This window comes from Macroventuria anomochaeta (assembly GCF_010093625.1).
Source record: "Macroventuria anomochaeta strain CBS 525.71 unplaced genomic scaffold BU25scaffold_2, whole genome shotgun sequence".
NCBI lineage: Eukaryota > Fungi > Ascomycota > Dothideomycetes > Pleosporales > Didymellaceae > Macroventuria > Macroventuria anomochaeta.
In genome coordinates, this window is record NW_022985363.1 from 265,670 (window position 1) to 284,142 (window position 18,473).

Sequence of the window (18,473 nt, forward strand, 5' to 3'; positions counted from 1 at the left end):
TCAACTCAGGCCGAAGCATCCGCGAGCGTGTGCAGGTAAGGCAGCTCTTCGAGGACTTCGTGCGCATGATGGGCAGATGGTGGTCTCTCTCTGTTGCAATACCACCTCGAAGACCTGGCACTTCTTGTTCTCCGCGAGTGCCTGATCGCCGAATCGAGACGCGTTACCGACCTCAGATAGCGGCATTATTGAGATTCCATCTTCCGTCCTCCCGTCTGGACCATACGCCGTCTGTATGCCGTTTGCCCCCGGAGTACGAGTTTTGGGCGTGTTACTGTGTTTGGTCTTGATCATCCCTTGTACATCACGGTTTGTACACAACGACCCTATTACAGGAGATCCCGTATCATTGGATCTAGATCGAGTTGACGGTTCCTCCTGCGTCAACGGCGTGATGGAAGGGTGTAAAGGGTTCAGGGGATTGTTCGGGTGGGCAACGCGATCGAAGCTGCAGGAGGAGTACTTCGTAAAGAAGCTATCGCCGCATTTCCACTGATTTGTGTCAGCAATGTTCAATCTTAGTGAGCTTGTCGAAGCTTACCACTCGTAGAGCCCAGTGACACATCCTGTCCACTTATTCCCGTAGCTTCTTGTTCTGGTAATAACAATACGACTTGGTAAATTCGAATGTCGGTCCAACAAAGTTCTGCGCTCCACATCGATTCGAGTCTCTCGACCTCGTCTTCATCTCTACCTTCCCCGTCCGCTTCACCGCTCCTTTCTTCGAAGTTGAGCCTGCACGTACTCATGCAGACATCCGTCGAGCATGTGCAAGGCGTTATCGTCTTTGGCCGACGTTATGCAAGTGTTCTCACTACTCTGCAAGGATTAACAAATGGTTCAGGATGTGCCCTTGCGGACAGTCTGCTCGAAAGCCGTCCGTGGAGGTAGTGTCAGGCGCGAGTTAACTTCGTCCAGAGTCTAAGCTGCATGTACCATGTAGACATCCGTCGAGCATATGCTAGGCAGACCACAGCTTTGTCATCTCTAACCGACATCCTGCGAGCTATCTTGCCACTTTACGAAGTTGAAGGTCTAAATGAAATACGTTCTGGGTGAATGCCTTGCTCGAAGACCACTTACAAGGACAGTGTTGGTTGAGGACCGTAAGTCTTTGCTACGCACACGCCTACAATCATACAACAGAGCAAGATGAGATATTACCGAGAGCAACAGTTCGCCACAGCCCTCGGAATGGCATTCGCTTGATCTGTTTCCATGTTTCCCGAAACATCTCCTGAAAAGTGAAGAGGCTTGCCTAAACAGCATCTACCAGGCGTCTGCGAACAAGGACGGTATTCTCTGCATCTTCTGACCGCCACTTCTCACCCATCACCAGCCCTCTCTGTACCACCGTCCCCGCCCAGATCACTATCGCAAACCACAACCAAGACGACGATCAAACCGCCGTGGAAGTGAAGGACGACATGGGTTCTCCATATACATCTGCACCAGTCCTCAAGAAAGCATCGAGGCTCCACAGAGGCGCCTGCCGAGCTTCGTGTAACATTTGCCCACATCGTCCACAACATCCACAACCGAGATTGACGTGCCGCAAAACCCTCCACACACATCTGCGCTGCATAACCGCCCCCAATGCGACGTCGTCTCCAGGCCAGACGACCGCAAAACGGGTACACGGAATCTGCAGCGCTGCACACTTGCTGCACCGTCTGCAGGCCCGGCCTCGAAATGGTCGATGCTGGATGCGTAAGCAGGGGGATTGGGGTGTAAGGTTTGTCTGTTCGAAACCGAGATGCAGATACGATGTCATCTTGCTACAGAGATGGATGGGGAGGGAGTTTCAGGTTGGTGATCTCACCACCACTTCCTCTTGTTTCCATCGTGTCGTTGCTTTTTCGCGAACCGAGGCGTTACACACTGAGAGATATCGCCGCCGCACAGAATTTGACGAAAGTCACTTGACGCACTCGAAGTCATACGTCGTCGCTTCAGCATGAAACTGCCCAACCTCAGAGGTGTAAATGACGTCTGTGCACGTGACCCAGACTTGAGGTCGCACACCTCACCGCCCTACAACCCTGCCCGCGACCCTGCCCTAGGAACGGAAATAGAACAGATGATTAAGCGCCAGGATCTCGCGTCTCGCCTCGACGAGTGGGTTGCGCGGATGCAAGCATACCGTTGCGAGCGTTGGCATGGATGAGGGGTCAAACTTTATACGGTTGAGGAGTTGCGAGTCGGGCTGCCCCTCCACGTCTTTTTGGATGTCGAGGCCTGGGTCGGGGACGGGTGTGGAAAACCTTCGGTGTTTAGCGCTGACGACAGGACGAGGCTGGTTGGAAGTCGTTGGGCGTTGGGTGTTGAAGGGCTTCGAGAAAGTTCGTCGCGTGAGCGGTCTTATGGAGGAGTGGTGGGATGTTTGTTTTGTTGTGAATAACAAGGTTCACCAACATTGTGAGAATTTGAGCCCTCGATCCGTGAGTCTCGAAAATTGTCGCAATCATCAGATAGATGCATTCAAACCGACCAGCGTCGCCAGCTACAAATCTTTCCTAAGCTAGTACCAAAAGCAAAAACATCGCTGCGTCTGGCCGTAGCCAACGCCTTATCGTGATAATGATATCGTGAAGTAGTAAAGATGCCCAATGCAACAAAAACACAATCATGAAACGCCACCTCGTCTTCTTTGCACATTTTCCGACATAACAGTACAGAAGAACACAATCATGAGACCAAAGTCTGAAAACACCCAACACCATCGTATCATCATGAATTTTGATTCAGCATCCGCAGCTGAGGAAGCGAGTCAACCCACTCGGCCTCTTCTTGTGCTTTTTGTATGACTCCCGCACGGTCGAACTTGTTTTTGTCTCGCTGCGCTTGCCCATCCTGCTCTGACTACGTGAGCTTTCTTTGCTTCGCTTTTCCTCGCTCTTGCGATCCAGACTGCTTTTGCTCTTCTTGTCGTGCTTTTCGTGACTGCGGTGCTCCTCGCTGCTGGAGTAGGAAATCTTGCTGTCTGCGCGTGAGCGCTCCTTTTCTTTGCTTTTGAAGTTCGAGGTGCTGACATGGGTCGTGGACTTGTCTTTTCCGCTGCGCTTCCAGTATCCGACAAGGCGCACTTTCTCTTCTCCGTCGGAGTCCCAGTCATCCCATGCGGATGTCGTGTTTTGCGGGCCGTTGTTCACGTGGTAGAGGGAGGGTGGTGATGTGGCGGCCAGGGGAACAGGTGCGTAGTGGTGCAATTGGCTGAGCTCGGAAGGCGTTGCGCTGTTTTGTCGCGTGTAGGATGGCATGATTGCGCTTTGTGTAAGTGAAGATGTCATTTGGGAGAAGCTAGATGGTCGAGTGGAGACACGGGATGGAATGGTTGACGGGGGGCTTGTGGGTGGGTAAGTCGGTGTTGTGGGAATGGAGTACGTGTAAGGCGCATATTGGTGAGCATACTGCAAACGGAGGAAGGGTTCGTTGGGATCAGTTAAGGACGCTTTACGGCTGCGGTTGGCTTCCATGAGATCCTGTGTGTTTGGTGGTGGTCGTAGTGAGTCAAGCCGGACAGGCGGGTTGGTAGGTTTCAATGCAGGTGGGCAGCCTTTGCGCTTTGGCGAACTTGATGGCCGTGAACCTTGTTCCTCCTGTGATGTGGACTTCTCGAGCAAGTGTAGGTCTGTGGATGCGAAGTTCCGAGCTGCCGGGCTGAGAGGTGGTGTGGATTCACCAGTAGGAGAAGGCAGGATGATGGTCTTCTTGCAGCGCTCGCAGATCCCTGAGGCATAAGTGATAGGCTGCTTGCAGCTTTTGCAGGTAGCAACTTCTGTTGATGTGGCGATAGGAGCGTTCCGGAACTTGAAGTCATAGCTTGACCTTGCAGTGGAGCTTGACGACCGTGACCCCTTGCCGACGTCTGACGACGCTGAGTTGCGATGCGGTTGGCATGACTGCGAGGCCCGATCCCTCCTCCTTGCGTTCTGCCTCGCTTGCTTCTCGTACTCATCCCAGGCTCTTGCTGTCTTCGCTGGTGTGCACGGTGCTGGGCGAGGGTCTTTGAACGGTGATGACTTCCTCGACAGAGGTGACGGACGTGTTGGGTTATGGCTCATGATCGAAGTATCCATGTAGTATTTGATTGCCGAAGAGTCAAAACAGTGGAGGAGCAGTGCCGACAGGAAAGGGAGGAAGGGTGAACCTTGGACTATCTAAGGCGCGACTGCTTGTCAGCAAGTCTCGGTAGTTCACACGCTATATAAGAGGTACAAGGCCGGGTTCCCTGGCCCAAGGAGTGCGACAAATTGTTTACAGATAGCTACAGACCAGATTGAGTTGCCAACATCAGGCGGTGGCTGGGGTAGGAAAGGATATCTCAAGTCCAGGGACAAGGGAGAGTTACGTTGGACCGCCTCCCCGGATTATACAGATCATCGCTGTATTAATCTTCCGATGGGCTGCAGCGGCAGAGAGATCTCGGTCTGACGGTGGCTGCGCGGATTTGCGGTGCAGAAGGATTCTGTACCAATCGTGGTCACATAACCCAATAAGAAGGCGTCATTTGTGGCCCGGTAGAACAGGGGAGTGTCGTCGAGAAGAAAGCAAACAAGCAAGGGAGAGCTGACATGTCAATATGCCTTATTGACGCTGGCGCTCTGTCGGCAAGGCTCCAAAACATTGAGACAGCGCCTAGTGCTGCAGCATGCTTTGCAGGTGTGAAGATTTTCAGACCCATGCTGGTTGAAGCTGCCGAACGCCTCTAATGTCGGAACAGAAACAGTGCATCCGCCATGCAGCTAGTGGAAAGCCGTTGTTGCGCAAACTCATTTGTGCGGCGTGGGGACGGACAACGTTAGGCTTGTTGGTTGCTGATGGTAGCCGTACTACAGCATGATTGGGATGTAACTTGCCCGTGACCCAAGAACAATTCACTTGATCAAAGAGATGAACAACAAAAGAGAGGAGCTGAAGCTGAAACACGGCGCTGAGAGTCGAGCTGAGCCGGCAAAAGTGACGTAGGAGAAGTCGAGATGTCGTCGCGGCCTTGCAAAAGGAAGCAAACTTCCAGTCTGCCAAAAAATTGAGACTAGCGAACCGGAGCAAACAAACCCCTGCAAAAGACCCACGCAATCGCCGCAACAACAGATCGTAAGGGAAGCGCTCAGTGCTGCCCATACAATTATACAGGTATTGGGCATAGAACCCGACGTTGCATCTCCTCAGACTGTGGCTATCAGCATCCATGCCGGACGTCTCAGCCACCGATCACGGTGGCGCTTCTGAGGCCATCGCAAGTATAGGTACTTCCATTAAGGACCAGAGGTACGAAGTACTTCGAGCCGCAGAAGTTTGGCACCAAAGCGCTTCCCCAAAGTGACAAGGAGCCGTTCTTAGTAAGGAGGAAGTTCTGGTCGTCGTAGACCCGCAATGCCCCGCCTTGGCGTCTCGTTGACGCTCAGCCCCAATGTTCTCCGCTTCCTAGCTTCTCGACGGACTGTTGTCTACCCAGATCCTCGACTCGTCACTCGCTGGCCCGGTTGCGAACGCCGTTGAAGGCATAATGTTTTCTGCAGCCAGTTATTCAAGCGAAATTGCGTTGAATTGTTTGGCTTCGGCTGCCAGTCAATCACGCAGTAGGGCAACAAGCTCCAGGTCCGGCCAGCCTTATCAATGCGCTGGCAGGCTATGGAGAGTTCATGAGGCAAGAATGAAGTCAAAGTTCGTACCAATTGGGATTGTTACTGCAAACCTCAGCTGCCGTCGTGGGAAAGCAAAGATATTCGCCACTTCGTTCGATAGCTGAACTTTTGGAGCGGACACCAAAGCCTTCCCCACTCCCGGAAAGAGATCCTTTGTTCTTCAGAGCAACAACGGAAGAACGATGTGCTGCATGCTCGCCAGGAGAATTAGAAACAAAGTTTCGCCTATGGGTCTTGGCAAGCTGACCTTGAGGTCATCAACGTTTAATGCCGAGACTCTTCGCTGGAACACGTAACCTGGGCAATATTGCTCGTGTTGTCAGGCATATCCAGTGACCTTCGCACTTGACTTCTAGGTGATTGTAAGCACTGTCTAGAATGATGCTTTTGTAGTGATGTCACGGAGGCTGAGCCCAAGCCAGTACCTTATCAGCATATTTCGCTTAGGAGCAACACCATTCACATTCAGAGTTCAATATTTTGGCACTGTAAGCACAGAGAGTTCTCATACGCAATGATCTGCAGAGTCGTCAGTATCCACGTAGAGTTATGAGGTCGTGCATGTAGGACGCGCAACTCCATGCATCATCCGGCCCCTCACCCCGGGGGTTTTGTACTCACCTTACACAATCAACAAACACGCACAAAAGCATCTGTATCTCAATCAAATCTCCTGTCCGAAATCAAAACCAAAACTCATCCAAGCCTTCATGCATACTTCACCGCTCGACATGTTGATGAGCGCTATTGTATTTTGTTTCGTGCGCTCTTGGCAGCTCTTGTTCACGTGTCTCTGTGAACTTGCTTTGCGCTTCACACTGAGAGTCACAGAGAAAACTCCTGTCGCAGACCCCGAGATGGCAGTGGCGTACGGCTGGTGAAGGAAAGGGGAAGGGAGGCTTATTCTGTTTACTGCGCTTTTGGCATGTGGGAGTCTGAGTAAGTGGTTTTGGTGAACAATACAACAGACTGTAGAGCTGATCACGTCGCCTTGCCAACTAGGTCGCAGTCATCGATCGGATTATAATACAGCTCCACTAGTCTGCCACAACGGAACCCGAACGCGATTACGACTCCTCAATGTTCAGTCAGAATCAGCAATATCCTAATGTCAAAGTTGAGTCATGAACGCACACATCTCAATAAGACGTTCGTCTGGGTTCACTGGAGTGCCGGAAAGGACTTGAGACTTACCAGCATACTGGGTCCGCTGAACAGGCTTTCGAGCAGACATTGTCTCACTAATCCTTCGGCAGACCTGGTACCTGGAATTGCGAGGAACCGTCGAATCGTTGGTCTGTACTTCTGCTGCGGGCGATCGAGACAACGTCTTGGTCTTGCATAGTTGTATGGATCGTGTCGAGGAATGATTGGAGCACACTGGGTAAAGAATGGTGGCAGACCATTTCGTCGCTGTCGCCGGATTTGTGAAGTCCGATTGACGGCCATGGATGGCAATGCTCCGGCCAAAAAAGATCCAGCCCGAATGAGCTATTAGCGCACGAATCTGTTATTGGATAATTATCTTGATATACGTTCATTGATCAGCGAATCTCATTCTGGGCCTACCGTCTATGGGTAGATGCTATGAAGCCCCAGCTCTTGTCCGAGCTTGTTCTATAAGTTTTGTGTGCATAGTTTCAATCTCTGGTATGATCAGGGATTCAATCTCCACTGCTGGTTCGCCTTGTGGAACACCGCCTTGATCACTGACCGACCTGTCAGCCTCTACTGCAACAGTCTTTGCCAGCTGGTCTGCAGAGCCCACGAGCGACTGTACACCAGAGAAACTCTTCGTCCTGCGACTGCAAGGCACTCGAATCCATTTCTCGCCATTGAGTACGGAGACGAAGACGACTTCCCATTTGCGAGTAAGGAGAAGGTTGCCGATAACTAGGTGGTGGGAGTACTTGTTCAGCGCGTATTGCGCTTTTTTGACGAGTATGGAAGGATCCGTTTCAAGCTTGAAGCTCACGATCATGGCCTCGGGTGCCCAACCGTCCACTAGTTGCTTCAGGAACTTAGGCACAGGCTCTAAATCTATGACAAGACTGCGACCCTCGGTGCGGGCGGCAGGTGGTTTGCCATTACCGCTGGCCTCGGCATTCTGCAGAAACTCCTCGTTGGACTGAATCTTGTGCTCCACCATGCGGTCCTGGGGCACGAAGAAGTCGGACACGGCAGCAGCCAGGTAGAACATAGCTTTCGGTCCCAGTGGCTGCATCAGTTGGGCGACTTCGCGCAGGTTCCACAGGTACTCGGTGATGGTAACGTACGACAGAATAAGCAGCTTGTTGTCGCGCTTAGCTTCGTTGTACTGGCGCAGCACGCGCAGCATCTGCTCTTGGTGTTGCTGATCAACAATGACACGTCCATCTTCTTCCCTCATATAGTCGAGGAAGGACCGCGTGTTATGCGAATAATGCCGCGAGTATGGAAGGAGCGAGAACTGGCGATGCAGAAAAATGACAGCGTAGCCGTTCTGCAGGAAGTACTCGGCACTGGTGGCACCACGTGTACCAGCAGAGAAGTTGTCGATAAAGCGCACCGTCTGCTGCTCTAGGGGCACTGTGGTACCGCCTGATGTGACAAGCACGACACGGCGATTGTCGGTGGCATGGCGGTTGATGAATTCGCGAGCGAGCGTCGTGTTCGCTTTCAAGTCTTTTGGCGGTGGTTCGTGGGTGAAGTAAAAACTCTCCGCCTGTTGGGCGCTGCTATCTTCAGCCATCGTCAAGGGACCTGCTACACACGTCAGAAGATGGGTTGAGCTGGCGGGCTGGCGGGGTAGCTTGTCGCCAAGACAAAGAGACGCTACTACTTCATTGGCTAGAGAAGTAGCAAAGCTCTGATGCCTGCAAGTCTGCAAGTCTATCGAATCAAGTCTTCTTTATATAGTTCTGGCTGTAAATCAAGCCTTAGAGGTGGATTTGACTTGAAATACTTGAAAGACTTGATACTGATGTATAGCGGCGGAGTCCGTTATATGTGAGGTTTTCGGTGTTGCTGAAACACTTCTGATTGGCCAAACCTACTAGTTTCTTGTCGCGCATCGCGTCCCCAGCCATCTCAACGCGCGCGTTCTCTTTGTTGATCGCTAGCAACGCCTTATCAACAGCTTACTTTGTGTGTTGTAGTGCCTATTGCAGTCAACTCAGCGCTGACTTTTCAGTGCCTTTGCTTACCTTGTGGCCTTGCTGATAGCCTAACATGCCCCTGAAACGCGCAATCAATGGCAACACACGCTGAAGTACGCGCCAAATGCGCTGTTGAGGCGGCAAACGTCGCAAAATCAAGACCTAGCGGGCTATAGAGGCGGACCAGCTGCTAGCAGGTACCGCCAGTCAGCTGCGCCGCCGTCGCCATCTCCGCCATCAGAGCCTGCCAAAGATGCTGTAGGGGCGACTGCCGACCCGCTTGTTGGCCGGGCTATAGGTGCTGCAGAGCGGCTGCGGGAGCTGCAGGTGCTCGAGTTGCAGGTTATGGCCGCGCCAACATCGGCGTCAAAGGCAGCCACAGAGGCTTCGACGGAGGGTTGCGATGAGGTTACTGGCGGGCTTCAACGCTGAGTTTGCAGATGACTACAATGGCATCAACTGGGATAAGCTGCGCTCATATGTGAAGCCCCAGCGCACCTTGACGGGACAGGGAGAGCTGGGTTTTCAAGCACGGCTAGTGCGTGGCACTGCGGAGGACGTTAGCAGAAGCAGCAGCAGATGTGCCTGAGCGTACCTTCTTTGTGTGCCGCTAGTGTTGCCAGAACGCTCCAACAAGCAGCATTGTGGAGGTATTGTTGGCTACAACATCAGCAGCGAAGCACCTGGCTGTCAATAGATGCGGCCATCGCATAACTCTGCACGGGAAGAAGCAGCTGCTGGCAAAGCTGCCTGGAGGTCAGTCTACTATAATTGACGCGCTGAAGAAGGGAGTAGAGGTTAGCCGCGAGGTTGCCAATCAGCTAGGCAGCTTCAACGTACAAGGTTTTTGGCCTGCTGCTGTGCAGTGGCTTTTAGAAAATAACTACCCGCTGCGCGAGTTTGAGGCTGAGAGCTTCCGGAGGATGCTGCAATTCGCCAATCCTGCTGCTGTTGACGTGCTTTGGACCAACCACTAAAGCGTCTCAAGATTCGTATTAAGACTGTATGATTACCTGCTGCCGATTGTCAAAGCTGAGCTGGCAACAGCAGTTAGCAAAGTTCACATAAGCTTCGATGGATGCACTACAAAAGGCAGCAAACGCGGGTTCTTTGGTGTAGTGGCTCACTACGCTGATGCTGAGGGAAAGATCAAGGACTTGCCTATTGCACTGCCGCAGCTCGCAGGTATCCACAGCAGCGCAGCTATTGGAGAATGTGTCAACAAAGCGCTGGCAACGTTTGGTTTAATGCCGCAGAAGCTGGGTTACTTTGTGTTAGATAATGCTCCAAACAACGATAGAGCTGTAGAGTACTTGGGTCATCTGTGTGGGTTTAGTGCTAGCTGCTACCACCTTTGTTGCAGCTGCCACACACTCAACCTTGTTAGCCAAACTGCTATGTTTGGTAAGGATAAAGAAGCCTACAACAATGACCCTAAGCATGAGAAGGATGAGGAGAAGTCCATGGCTGAATGGCGACAGCTGGGTCTTCTGGGCGTGTTTCTGGACGTTATCAACTACATCAGCACACCAAAACAGTATAACAGCTTCTCTACTTTCCAGCAGCTCGCGCTGGCTGAAGACCCTACAAATATCAGCGTGCTGCTATTGGCTGTAGTCAAGGCCTGCGTCACCCGCTGAAATAGCTGTTGTGCTGCTTTTGAGCGCAAGCTCATCCTCCAACCCATCACTAGCTACGCCAAACACCACATTGACAGGATAGCTGAAGCCGATCGAACAGCGCTCAAGAACATCACCAAGTTGCCAGCTGCGCCAGCGTGGATGTGATTAGACGGTTTCACAGCAGCAGACTGGGCGGTGATAATGGACTACGTGGATGTGTTGAGGCTGCTGAAAGTAGCTACCCAGCGGCTGGAGGGGTGTGGGAAGAAGGGCGATTGTAAGTTCAATGGGCGCTTTGGTGATATTTACGAGGTTATCCCTACGTTTGAGCAGTTTATAAGCGCCTTTGAAGAGCGCTTATTCACTTACAGAGATGTTGACTTTGAGCAGCCTGATGCTCCGGAAGACCACCTGGCCATAAACCTGCGCGCTGCCATTACCAAATGAAACTCTATTACAGCAAATTTAGCCAGTCCCCTGCCTATTACGTCGCAGTGTCCTCCATCCCCGCTGTCACTCTATAACCATCCCACAGCTCTCCGCCCGCCCCCGAGGCCTCCACAGTCACGCACCAACACTATTGACGACGCTGTCAACGCGATAATAGAGGCGGGGAGCGACGATGAGGCAGTCTCTTGTGATGAGTATGAGCACTGGCATGCTAATGAGCCGCGTTGGAGTTGCGAAGATTTTGAGCGAGAGGGTAATCCTGTCAGGTACCGGCTCGGCTTACGCCATGAGTACCCAGCGTTAGCGCAGCTGGCGCTCGATATAATGACTATACCTGCATCTAGCAGCGATTGTGAGCAACTTTTCAGCGAGCTAGGTGACCTATTACAGACAAAGCGTTGCAGAATTGGAGCTCAGTTATTGGCTGCTCTTCAGTGTGTGCGGAACTGGCTGGCAGCAGGTTTCATGGAGAGCAATGACAGGGTTGATGAAAGTACGTTGACTGACTCCCCTGTTGACGTCCTATACAGTGTATCTACATGGAACGCTTCTCTGCTATAGGTACAGTACAACAACAAGATTTTATAATGGTTGCTGAAATGTACAGACCCCCCTGAACTTGGTTCGCTACTGCGACAGACTTATGTTATGTAAGAATAAAGGCTTCTAAGTGGCTGTTTCTATTCTGGTTGACAGAATTGACATTTTGTTACATGTCCTGCAGGGCAACAACGTGGTGAACGGCCACTCACAAGGCTGTCTGCCCTTACGAACCATGGTACGTACCTACTGTACGCATCACTGTACCCAGACCAGTGGGGTTTGCACATTTTTGCAAGCACCGATAGTATACAGCAGCATATATACTTCCAAATCTATCAAACAAGTCCAGTCAAAACACTTATCCAGTCCTCCAAGTCAAATCACGCGTCACTGATTGGCAAGTCCCAATCAAGTCTACGCTCAGATTTGACTTGACTTGCTTTTTAACAAGTGTGTCAGTCACAACATGCCCCACCACCTTTTCTCCATGAAAAACACAACAATATGCTAGACCTCAGACAGTCAGATGATCTGGACTTCCATACGCACTTCATACCCGTCAAGTTGCGTGAAAGAACTCCCACTGACTGCGTCAATCAAAACCTCAGCATCGCCGCTAGAGTTTAGGTCATGATTCCGTAACCGGCCGGCCTGCATAACCAGACCAATCGAGCTCGGTTATTAGAGATGCTGCAAGAATGATCAGGTTGTATGCTGCTCAGATGCTCCTTTGACGATCGTAGGTCGATCTGGGTTCGGCCTTGTTCTCGCCAATCGACGTCTACCAGACCCTTTCAGCAATCAGATTCTGCTGTTTTTGCCATGGCTTAGGGGTACGTGGCTGATGAGTTTCGATCCCCACGGCGTCTTTGCAGACTGCCACAATCGCGTTCCGATCAGTTAATTTGTGCATTGCTTTTCGTCTAGCAACGCTTAACTCCAGAATGTTCTGTCCGAACTTGCCAGCTTCAGGCGCCAGCGGATCCTCGAAACTGCCAATCCCTAGGCTGTACAAACAACGCAGCGAGCTCCCTCGCCAGCCTGTTCTGAACCGACAGAACCGCGTCAGTCGAGCGTGCTTGAGTTGTAGGTCGCGCAAGGTTAAGTGCAATGGACTGCAACCGCGATGTTCGAATTGCAGCAAGAATGTAACGTCGTACGTGTATGCATCAAGTCGCAAGGATCGACTCAATACGTGTGTGGCAGCATTCACAATTAATCCTGGTCACTGAACGCGACAAGGCTACCTCACACAATCAGGATATGATTGCTTTACTGTGAGATCTATGACAGGAGGTATCGAGTAAACGACAGACTCGCATCGACGATCTGCTCACAGGCGTTAGTCGTACCCACAACAGTGCCAAGCAGTTGACTGATTGACGCAGGTTGTTGAAGATGTTGTTGATACCGCAGCTACCGTTCAAGACCCAACAGAGAAGTACCGCAAACCGATTGTCGAAGAAGAGCGAGGTGAGGCCAATGCGAGCGGAGAAGTTGGCAGCCCCGGAGAAACGGACCTACTTGACAAAACCCTTATTCGGAGTAAGGAAACAAAGGCTACTGGCTTTATCGGCAAAATATATTAAGATCCAATGGCTGCACAAGTTGCACAGAGTAGATACCTCCCATCCGTCTGAAGCCGGCCCGTGGGGCCACCTGGCGATGACGACGAAGCAGTCGACAGTCGTTTGGCCGCAACCCGGGAGAGACACGGCGACCATCCTACACCATTAATGCAGACCAGCAAGGCGAGCTTTTATCTGGACGATGTGGTGTTCGAGACAGATCTGCTGGTTGATCCTTTCGAGATGCCGCAACTCGAAACTGCTGAGAGATTGCTGCAAGCATATACGGAGAGTGTGCACAACCCATTTCCGTTCCTGGCAAAGAAAACATTCGTCAACCGGTTCTATCAATGTGGGTCAGATCAATCTGCTCCTAAACCACACATTCAGGGTCCCGATGCCGATAGATCATCCCTTTTCTGACCACTCACAGACTATGCTTCTTTACAAAGCGGTAACCCACACAATGTACCTCGAAAATGGCAAGCAACCCTGAACCTGGTGTTCGCCATCGGCGCGGTGTAAAGTCATCTGACCATGGCTGATTGGCGTGCAGATGATCGAGATCATTTGGTATACCATTCTCGAGCGTGGCCCTTGAATTCGAGATACCTTCGGTGGTTTTCTCATCCGGATCGCCCACGCGTGCAAATCACAGGTGAAGCTGCATTTGTCTTGTACAAAAGTTTCCTTCATTAACCCGGCGTAGGGCTTCTGTCGTTCTATTATCTCAGTATAGGGCACATCAACCGGTCGGTTCTGGGCCTTTCTGTCACAAGCTGTCGATTTTACTGACTCAATCCAGTTCTTGGGTCCTTCTCGGCAGCGCAATGCGTTCTGGTTTTGTTTTAGGTTTGCATCTACGCAATGAGGACGGCAGCACAGGTGTTGCGAGGAATGAACTCTAGAATATGATGGGCGCACTACGCCCTCGAACGGCTCGTCTCGGCCTTGACTGGACAGCCGAGTCTGGGTATGGGCCATCTATGTTCGGTTCCTCTCCCTCTTCCCTCTCGTCTGAGGATATTGAGGAGTCGATAATCGAATTCAGATTCGGTAACAAAGGATAAGGACCTCTGTTCGCCAGCGGTCCGTTGCAGCATTTGCTCACGGTCCGCTGCACTGATTGTCCAGCTCATTCGGTTAGCTCGGGTTTGCTACCATACCCGCTCACGGCTATTCCCTTCTACTATATAGTCCCGATCGATCCTCGCCATAGCTCAAAAGATGAATCAATCATCTCAACCCTTCCACAACCTCTGGTGCCTCAAAGATCTCTCAAAACCTCACAGGCTGTGGATTTCTCAGCTGAACGGTGAACTTGACGCTTGGGCGACAGCTCTCCTGAAGGATTCAACTTCCTCCACAGGTCATATGTCACTGGGCATCGTTACGGACGTGAACAGAATACTCTTGACATTATGTACTATAGCATAGAGATTTTGATCGTGTGGCCTTACCTCTGCTGAATCGACTGCCGGTTCTCGAACCAGACAGCGAGCTCAAATTCCTTCAATCAAAGAGCGGCACTCATATGCATTGGAGCAGTGAAGTCCGTTACGAATCTTCTACCCGATGCTGCGCCGAACAATCTTGTCACGTTATATCAGGCTAGACCGTGGTGGCAAATGGTCCATGTCATCATGCAAGCTCTGGGGGGTTTACTCCTTGAGATTATGCTCGAGTCGAAGTACTTCCCCGACGACCGCCAAGATGTCATTCCTTCGCTGAAGGAGCTGCTGCGTCAGTTGCGCATCATGCGGGTGAACAACGGAATGGCTGTTCGAACATATTTCTCATTGTTGGGTCTCACGAAGAAGCTAGCTTCTACTACCAAGTTTGTAAGCGCCACTCTTATTTTCTGCTGCTTTTATAACAACAAATCCGCCCTCGAGCAAACCCTGTGCCTCTTCTCAACGTACTCGAGTCTATCGCCATGTTGGTATAATTGAGCCGCGCCTAACGTTTGGCTAGGACATCACAGATCTCATCAACGAAGATTAGGTGATGACATCACCGGCAAACCCAATTCCAGCGCCTTCCGCCCCAGCTCAGATTCACACTCCCTATCCGGACGCTCCCAACTCGGTCGATGAACCACACACTAGCAGGCCGTCACCCGCAGCTCCACAGCAACATATGTATGAAGCACCGTCGCGATCCCGTTATTCTTCGGCATCATCGCAATATCAAAACCCTCATCTCACTCCGACTACCGAGACATTTCATCTACCACCCAGTCATGTTGATTACGATCCGGAATCGAACCTCAGCGCCTACGACGATATGTTCTTCGCTTCCTCTGGATTTGAACAGGTTGTTTCCCGTGATGGTTCATCACCAACTTCAATGAGCACAGTCTGTTGTTAGGATTTGGATTCGGAGGTGAGGCCTTTAGAGTCATATACATGGAACGGCTCGCCAAACTGCCATACCTCAACGCATGCATCAAGAGAGCTATGAGACTATACCCTTCGGTCCCAATATGGTTCTTGCATCTCACTCCCGCAGGAGGTTGCCGCCAGGCATCACTGTCTCTGCGCCGCCTCACTTGCCGACGTACACACCATCCGAAAACTTCACAGATCCACTGCGCTTTATCCCGGAGCGCTGCACTGGCGATGAGCGGTTCGTTGGAGACAAGAGAGCTGCAGTGCATCCATTTTCTGTTGGCTCACGAGACTGTCTGGGCAAGAAGCGTGTATATACATAGGCGAAACTTGACGATAACGGCTAACGAAGAGTATGGTATGGCAAAACACGAAATGCGGTTGATTCTTGTAAAGGTACTGTGGTCTTTTGACATTGAGCTCTGCGAACAGCAGGGCGATTGGCTGGACCAGAAAGTGTTCTTGACTTGGGAGAAGATGCCGCTGATGGTTAGATTGAAGACAGCAGAAGGGTAAGGGTAGCAAGGCGACACTGGGTGGAGAAATGCTTGCATAGTCGAAGCAACATACTCTATTATGTTTACTGTGTCGCCCTAAGATTCGCTTTAGATGACGTTCTTCAACTCCTGCCCCGCCAAAAACTTCCTCAGGTTCCACGCAATCAAATCCTCAGGGTCCTGCGGCCTGCCACCTGCAGCATGCGGACTGACGATCGTGTTAGGTGTCTTGTACAGCCTGCCGCCCTCGGGGTAGGGTTCTGTCTCGAAGACATCGAGCGCCGCACCCCCAATACTGCCCTGCTCCAGCGCGTTCGCCAGTGCCTCCTCATCTACACTCGTGCCGCGTCCGACGTTGACTACCCAGGCGTGGTTCGGCAGGAGCTTTAGCCTCTCGGCATTGAGCGCGTGTTTCGTCGCATCGCTGCCGGGCAGAATCATAACGAGCGCATCGGTCTTGGGCAGGATATCCTTAAGGTCGTCCTCAGCGTATATCTCAATACCATTGCGCACGCCCTTGCTCCTCGCCACGCCCTTGACATTCGCACCCAGCGCGGTGAGCCAGGGCGTCAGGCACTTCGCGATATTCCCGAATCCCCAAACCACAACGTTAGCGTCTTGCAGCGTTGTGAACCTGCCCTGCGGCCTGTCCGGCTGCGGTCCACCAAGGTGCCCCGGCCACTTGCCCTGCGCCTGGAAGTCGCGCATCTCGTAGAAGCGGCGCGCAGCATTCAGCAGCAAACCCAATGTGTGTTCGGCAACGGTGTGGTCGTGCAACCCGCTTCCCGTCGTAATCGTGATCTTCTCGGGGTTGAAGCCCGCCCCGAGCACGTCGTTAGGCCCAGCAGCGAGGGATTGGATCCAGCGCAGCTTTGTCAGGCGCTGGGCCGCGTCCTTCAGGTTCGCAGCCGTGTTGGTCCAAGTGACCAGGATCTCGGCGTCGGTGTGTTCTTCAGGGATGTTCTCTTTCACATTGTACGGGACAAGGTCAACGGAGTAGCCCTCGAGCAGCTTGGGGTCGAGCGCGAGGGAGGTGGGGTAGAGAAGCTTCGGCATTCTGAGTGTCTGGGGGGAAGTGGTGTAGAGTGCTTTTCGCGGTATGTGGCCTGAGATTTGGCGGAGGCGGTGCATTGGGAGACAGTAATTGGGGGAGAGAAGTTTATGGGGGACGCGCGGGGGAGGAGCTCTGTATGGCGTCAGTTGCCGACGAGCGGTCGGCGTTTGAACGTGGGGCTCGGGGATAGGGCCGAGGTGCGTGCTTAAGCCGGACGGAGTATCTTTCCACGAGTATGCGCCACAAAGGTATAGTTGGCAAAAATCGACTCAATAGCTGTTGGGGACTGTGTAATATCCGTCCTTACGTGCCGGGACGCACGGTGTAACGGGACAGGTTTGCACTCCGGACCTTCAGAGTCTCTTGTTCGCATGTTTACAGACCTGTGGTTGACATATAGTAGAGACCGTGCAGTAGGAGCTCAGGCACGTGACTGTAGGCCTCTTTGACGTCTCATCCCTATTCACTGTAACCATGGTTCCTTTCTTGACTGCATATCTAGAACAAGTCTAGTGTTAATTACAATACAACTGCAGATGGTGACATCTGAGCACGCTACTGCAGGCTGTTCCGCCTGCTAAGGCGTATTAGCGCATTCCACCACGATGGGTCGCTTTTCACGATCTTCATTCCCAACTGGCGAAACTGCCGGACTGCACACTTCTTTAGTCCAAAACAATTCTAAGGCCTAGGGATGTAATCTTGCTCAACTTCACTTTCTATCAGACCTTCGATTCTCACGGAGATCCCTTGGGTCGCGAATGGACAGGGGGGTATTGACAAAGGGTCGATTGACGGCGTTGACAAAGCAATCGACAGCAGGGCCAACATGGCAGCAATCATTGCCGGAGGCTGACAGGCTGGAGGCGAGTTGGCTGAACAACGTTCGCTTACGTCCACGCTCAAACAATGGTGTAAGACAGAGAGACAATGACGGCGTAGGAATAAAACAAACACCGGAGGTGAGGAAATAAACACCGGAAGTAGGGTGACTTCAAAAGGAAAAAGAGAAATCCAAGCAAGATGCTCAACACACACGCACCAGCGCTTATTGAGGTGCTGTAGCTCTATGACAGCCACACCATAAAAGAGATCGTGCTCCAGTTGCAGCTGCACAGTGAGTGAAACGTAGTGATACGTCGATTTTACCAGACATTCCTCAGGATTTACTTTTGCTCTTCTTAGGCTCAAGTTTACCGTACTTAAGTTAGACTAGCTTACATCCTTACACTCTGACTCCCCACACTTCACCGCCAGTGTTGCTTTCACAACCAGATAGGCGCAAAATCAGAAAACACATGCCATGGCTTCCCTACTCTGTGATGCTCTGCATGTACGACAAGGCACGCTCGGACACTAATCGAGACAGATGGGTCTCTGACATGGTGGCTCTTTTGACCTCAACGACGTGCTCTAGCAGCTCCACTGCCTCTCTTGTCTGCCCGTTATCCCGGTATGCACCGGCAAGTGCGTGCTGCGATGCCAGCCGATCCGGGTGACTCTCGTCTAGCGTAGTCTCTTCGACCTTGACGACGTGCTCTAGCAGCTCCACTGCCTCTCTCGT

General features: G+C 51.9%; 9 protein-coding genes across 9 annotated transcripts in view; 4 read left to right on the forward strand and 5 right to left on the reverse strand.

The window, feature by feature from the left end:
* Positions 1–2,732: 2,732 nt before the first annotated feature.
* On the reverse strand, positions 2,733–4,297 carry BU25DRAFT_487056 (uncharacterized protein). The gene has a single exon (XM_033711252.1). It carries the CDS (start codon positions 4,077–4,079, stop codon positions 2,745–2,747), a length of 1,335 nt encoding a protein of 444 aa, XP_033566778.1. The 5' UTR covers positions 4,080–4,297; the 3' UTR covers positions 2,733–2,744.
* A 79-nt stretch (positions 4,298–4,376) lies between these two features.
* Positions 4,377–5,351, reverse strand: BU25DRAFT_78238 (uncharacterized protein). The gene has a single exon (XM_033712108.1). It carries the CDS (start codon positions 5,191–5,193, stop codon positions 4,675–4,677), a length of 519 nt encoding a protein of 172 aa, XP_033566779.1. The 5' UTR covers positions 5,194–5,351; the 3' UTR covers positions 4,377–4,674.
* A 1,842-nt stretch (positions 5,352–7,193) lies between these two features.
* BU25DRAFT_405918 (phosphopantothenate-cysteine ligase) lies at positions 7,194–8,383 on the reverse strand. The gene has a single exon (XM_033705158.1). The coding sequence runs from the start codon at positions 8,377–8,379 to the stop codon at positions 7,234–7,236; it is 1,146 nt and encodes a 381-aa protein (XP_033566780.1). The 5' UTR covers positions 8,380–8,383; the 3' UTR covers positions 7,194–7,233.
* Positions 8,384–9,188: 805 nt separating this feature from the next.
* BU25DRAFT_453798 (uncharacterized protein) lies at positions 9,189–10,425 on the forward strand (the record flags this gene model as incomplete). Its single annotated transcript, XM_033709824.1, has 2 exons — positions 9,189–9,323; positions 10,195–10,425. The coding sequence occupies 2 exons, from the start codon at positions 9,189–9,191 to the stop codon at positions 10,423–10,425; spliced, it is 366 nt and encodes a 121-aa protein (XP_033566781.1).
* A 4,186-nt stretch (positions 10,426–14,611) lies between these two features.
* BU25DRAFT_453799 (uncharacterized protein) lies at positions 14,612–14,972 on the forward strand (the record flags this gene model as incomplete). Its single annotated transcript, XM_033709825.1, has 2 exons — positions 14,612–14,809; positions 14,943–14,972. The coding sequence occupies 2 exons, from the start codon at positions 14,612–14,614 to the stop codon at positions 14,970–14,972; spliced, it is 228 nt and encodes a 75-aa protein (XP_033566782.1).
* On the forward strand, positions 14,677–15,667 carry BU25DRAFT_382166 (uncharacterized protein). The gene is made up of 2 exons (XM_033704231.1): positions 14,677–14,809; positions 14,943–15,667. The coding sequence occupies exon 2, from the start codon at positions 14,976–14,978 to the stop codon at positions 15,336–15,338; it is 363 nt and encodes a 120-aa protein (XP_033566783.1). The 5' UTR covers positions 14,677–14,809; positions 14,943–14,975; the 3' UTR covers positions 15,339–15,667.
* BU25DRAFT_330442 (cytochrome P450) lies at positions 15,454–15,874 on the forward strand (the record flags this gene model as incomplete). The annotated part of the gene is made up of 2 exons (XM_033702358.1): positions 15,454–15,667; positions 15,711–15,874. The coding sequence occupies 2 exons, from the start codon at positions 15,454–15,456 to the stop codon at positions 15,872–15,874; spliced, it is 378 nt and encodes a 125-aa protein (XP_033566784.1).
* An 89-nt stretch (positions 15,875–15,963) lies between these two features.
* Positions 15,964–16,984, reverse strand: BU25DRAFT_382167 (uncharacterized protein; the record flags this gene model as incomplete). The annotated part of the gene is made up of 1 exon (XM_033704232.1): positions 15,964–16,984. Exon 1 carries the CDS (start codon positions 16,909–16,911, stop codon positions 15,964–15,966), a length of 948 nt encoding a protein of 315 aa, XP_033566785.1. The 5' UTR covers positions 16,912–16,984.
* Positions 16,985–18,059: 1,075 nt separating this feature from the next.
* The window catches only part of BU25DRAFT_487060 (uncharacterized protein), a 6,639-nt gene continuing 6,225 nt past the window's right edge, over positions 18,060–18,473 (reverse strand). Inside the window, exon 8 of the mRNA XM_033711253.1 lies at positions 18,060–18,473. Coding sequence (XP_033566786.1) covers positions 18,222–18,473 — 252 coding nt within the window. The 3' untranslated portion in view covers positions 18,060–18,221.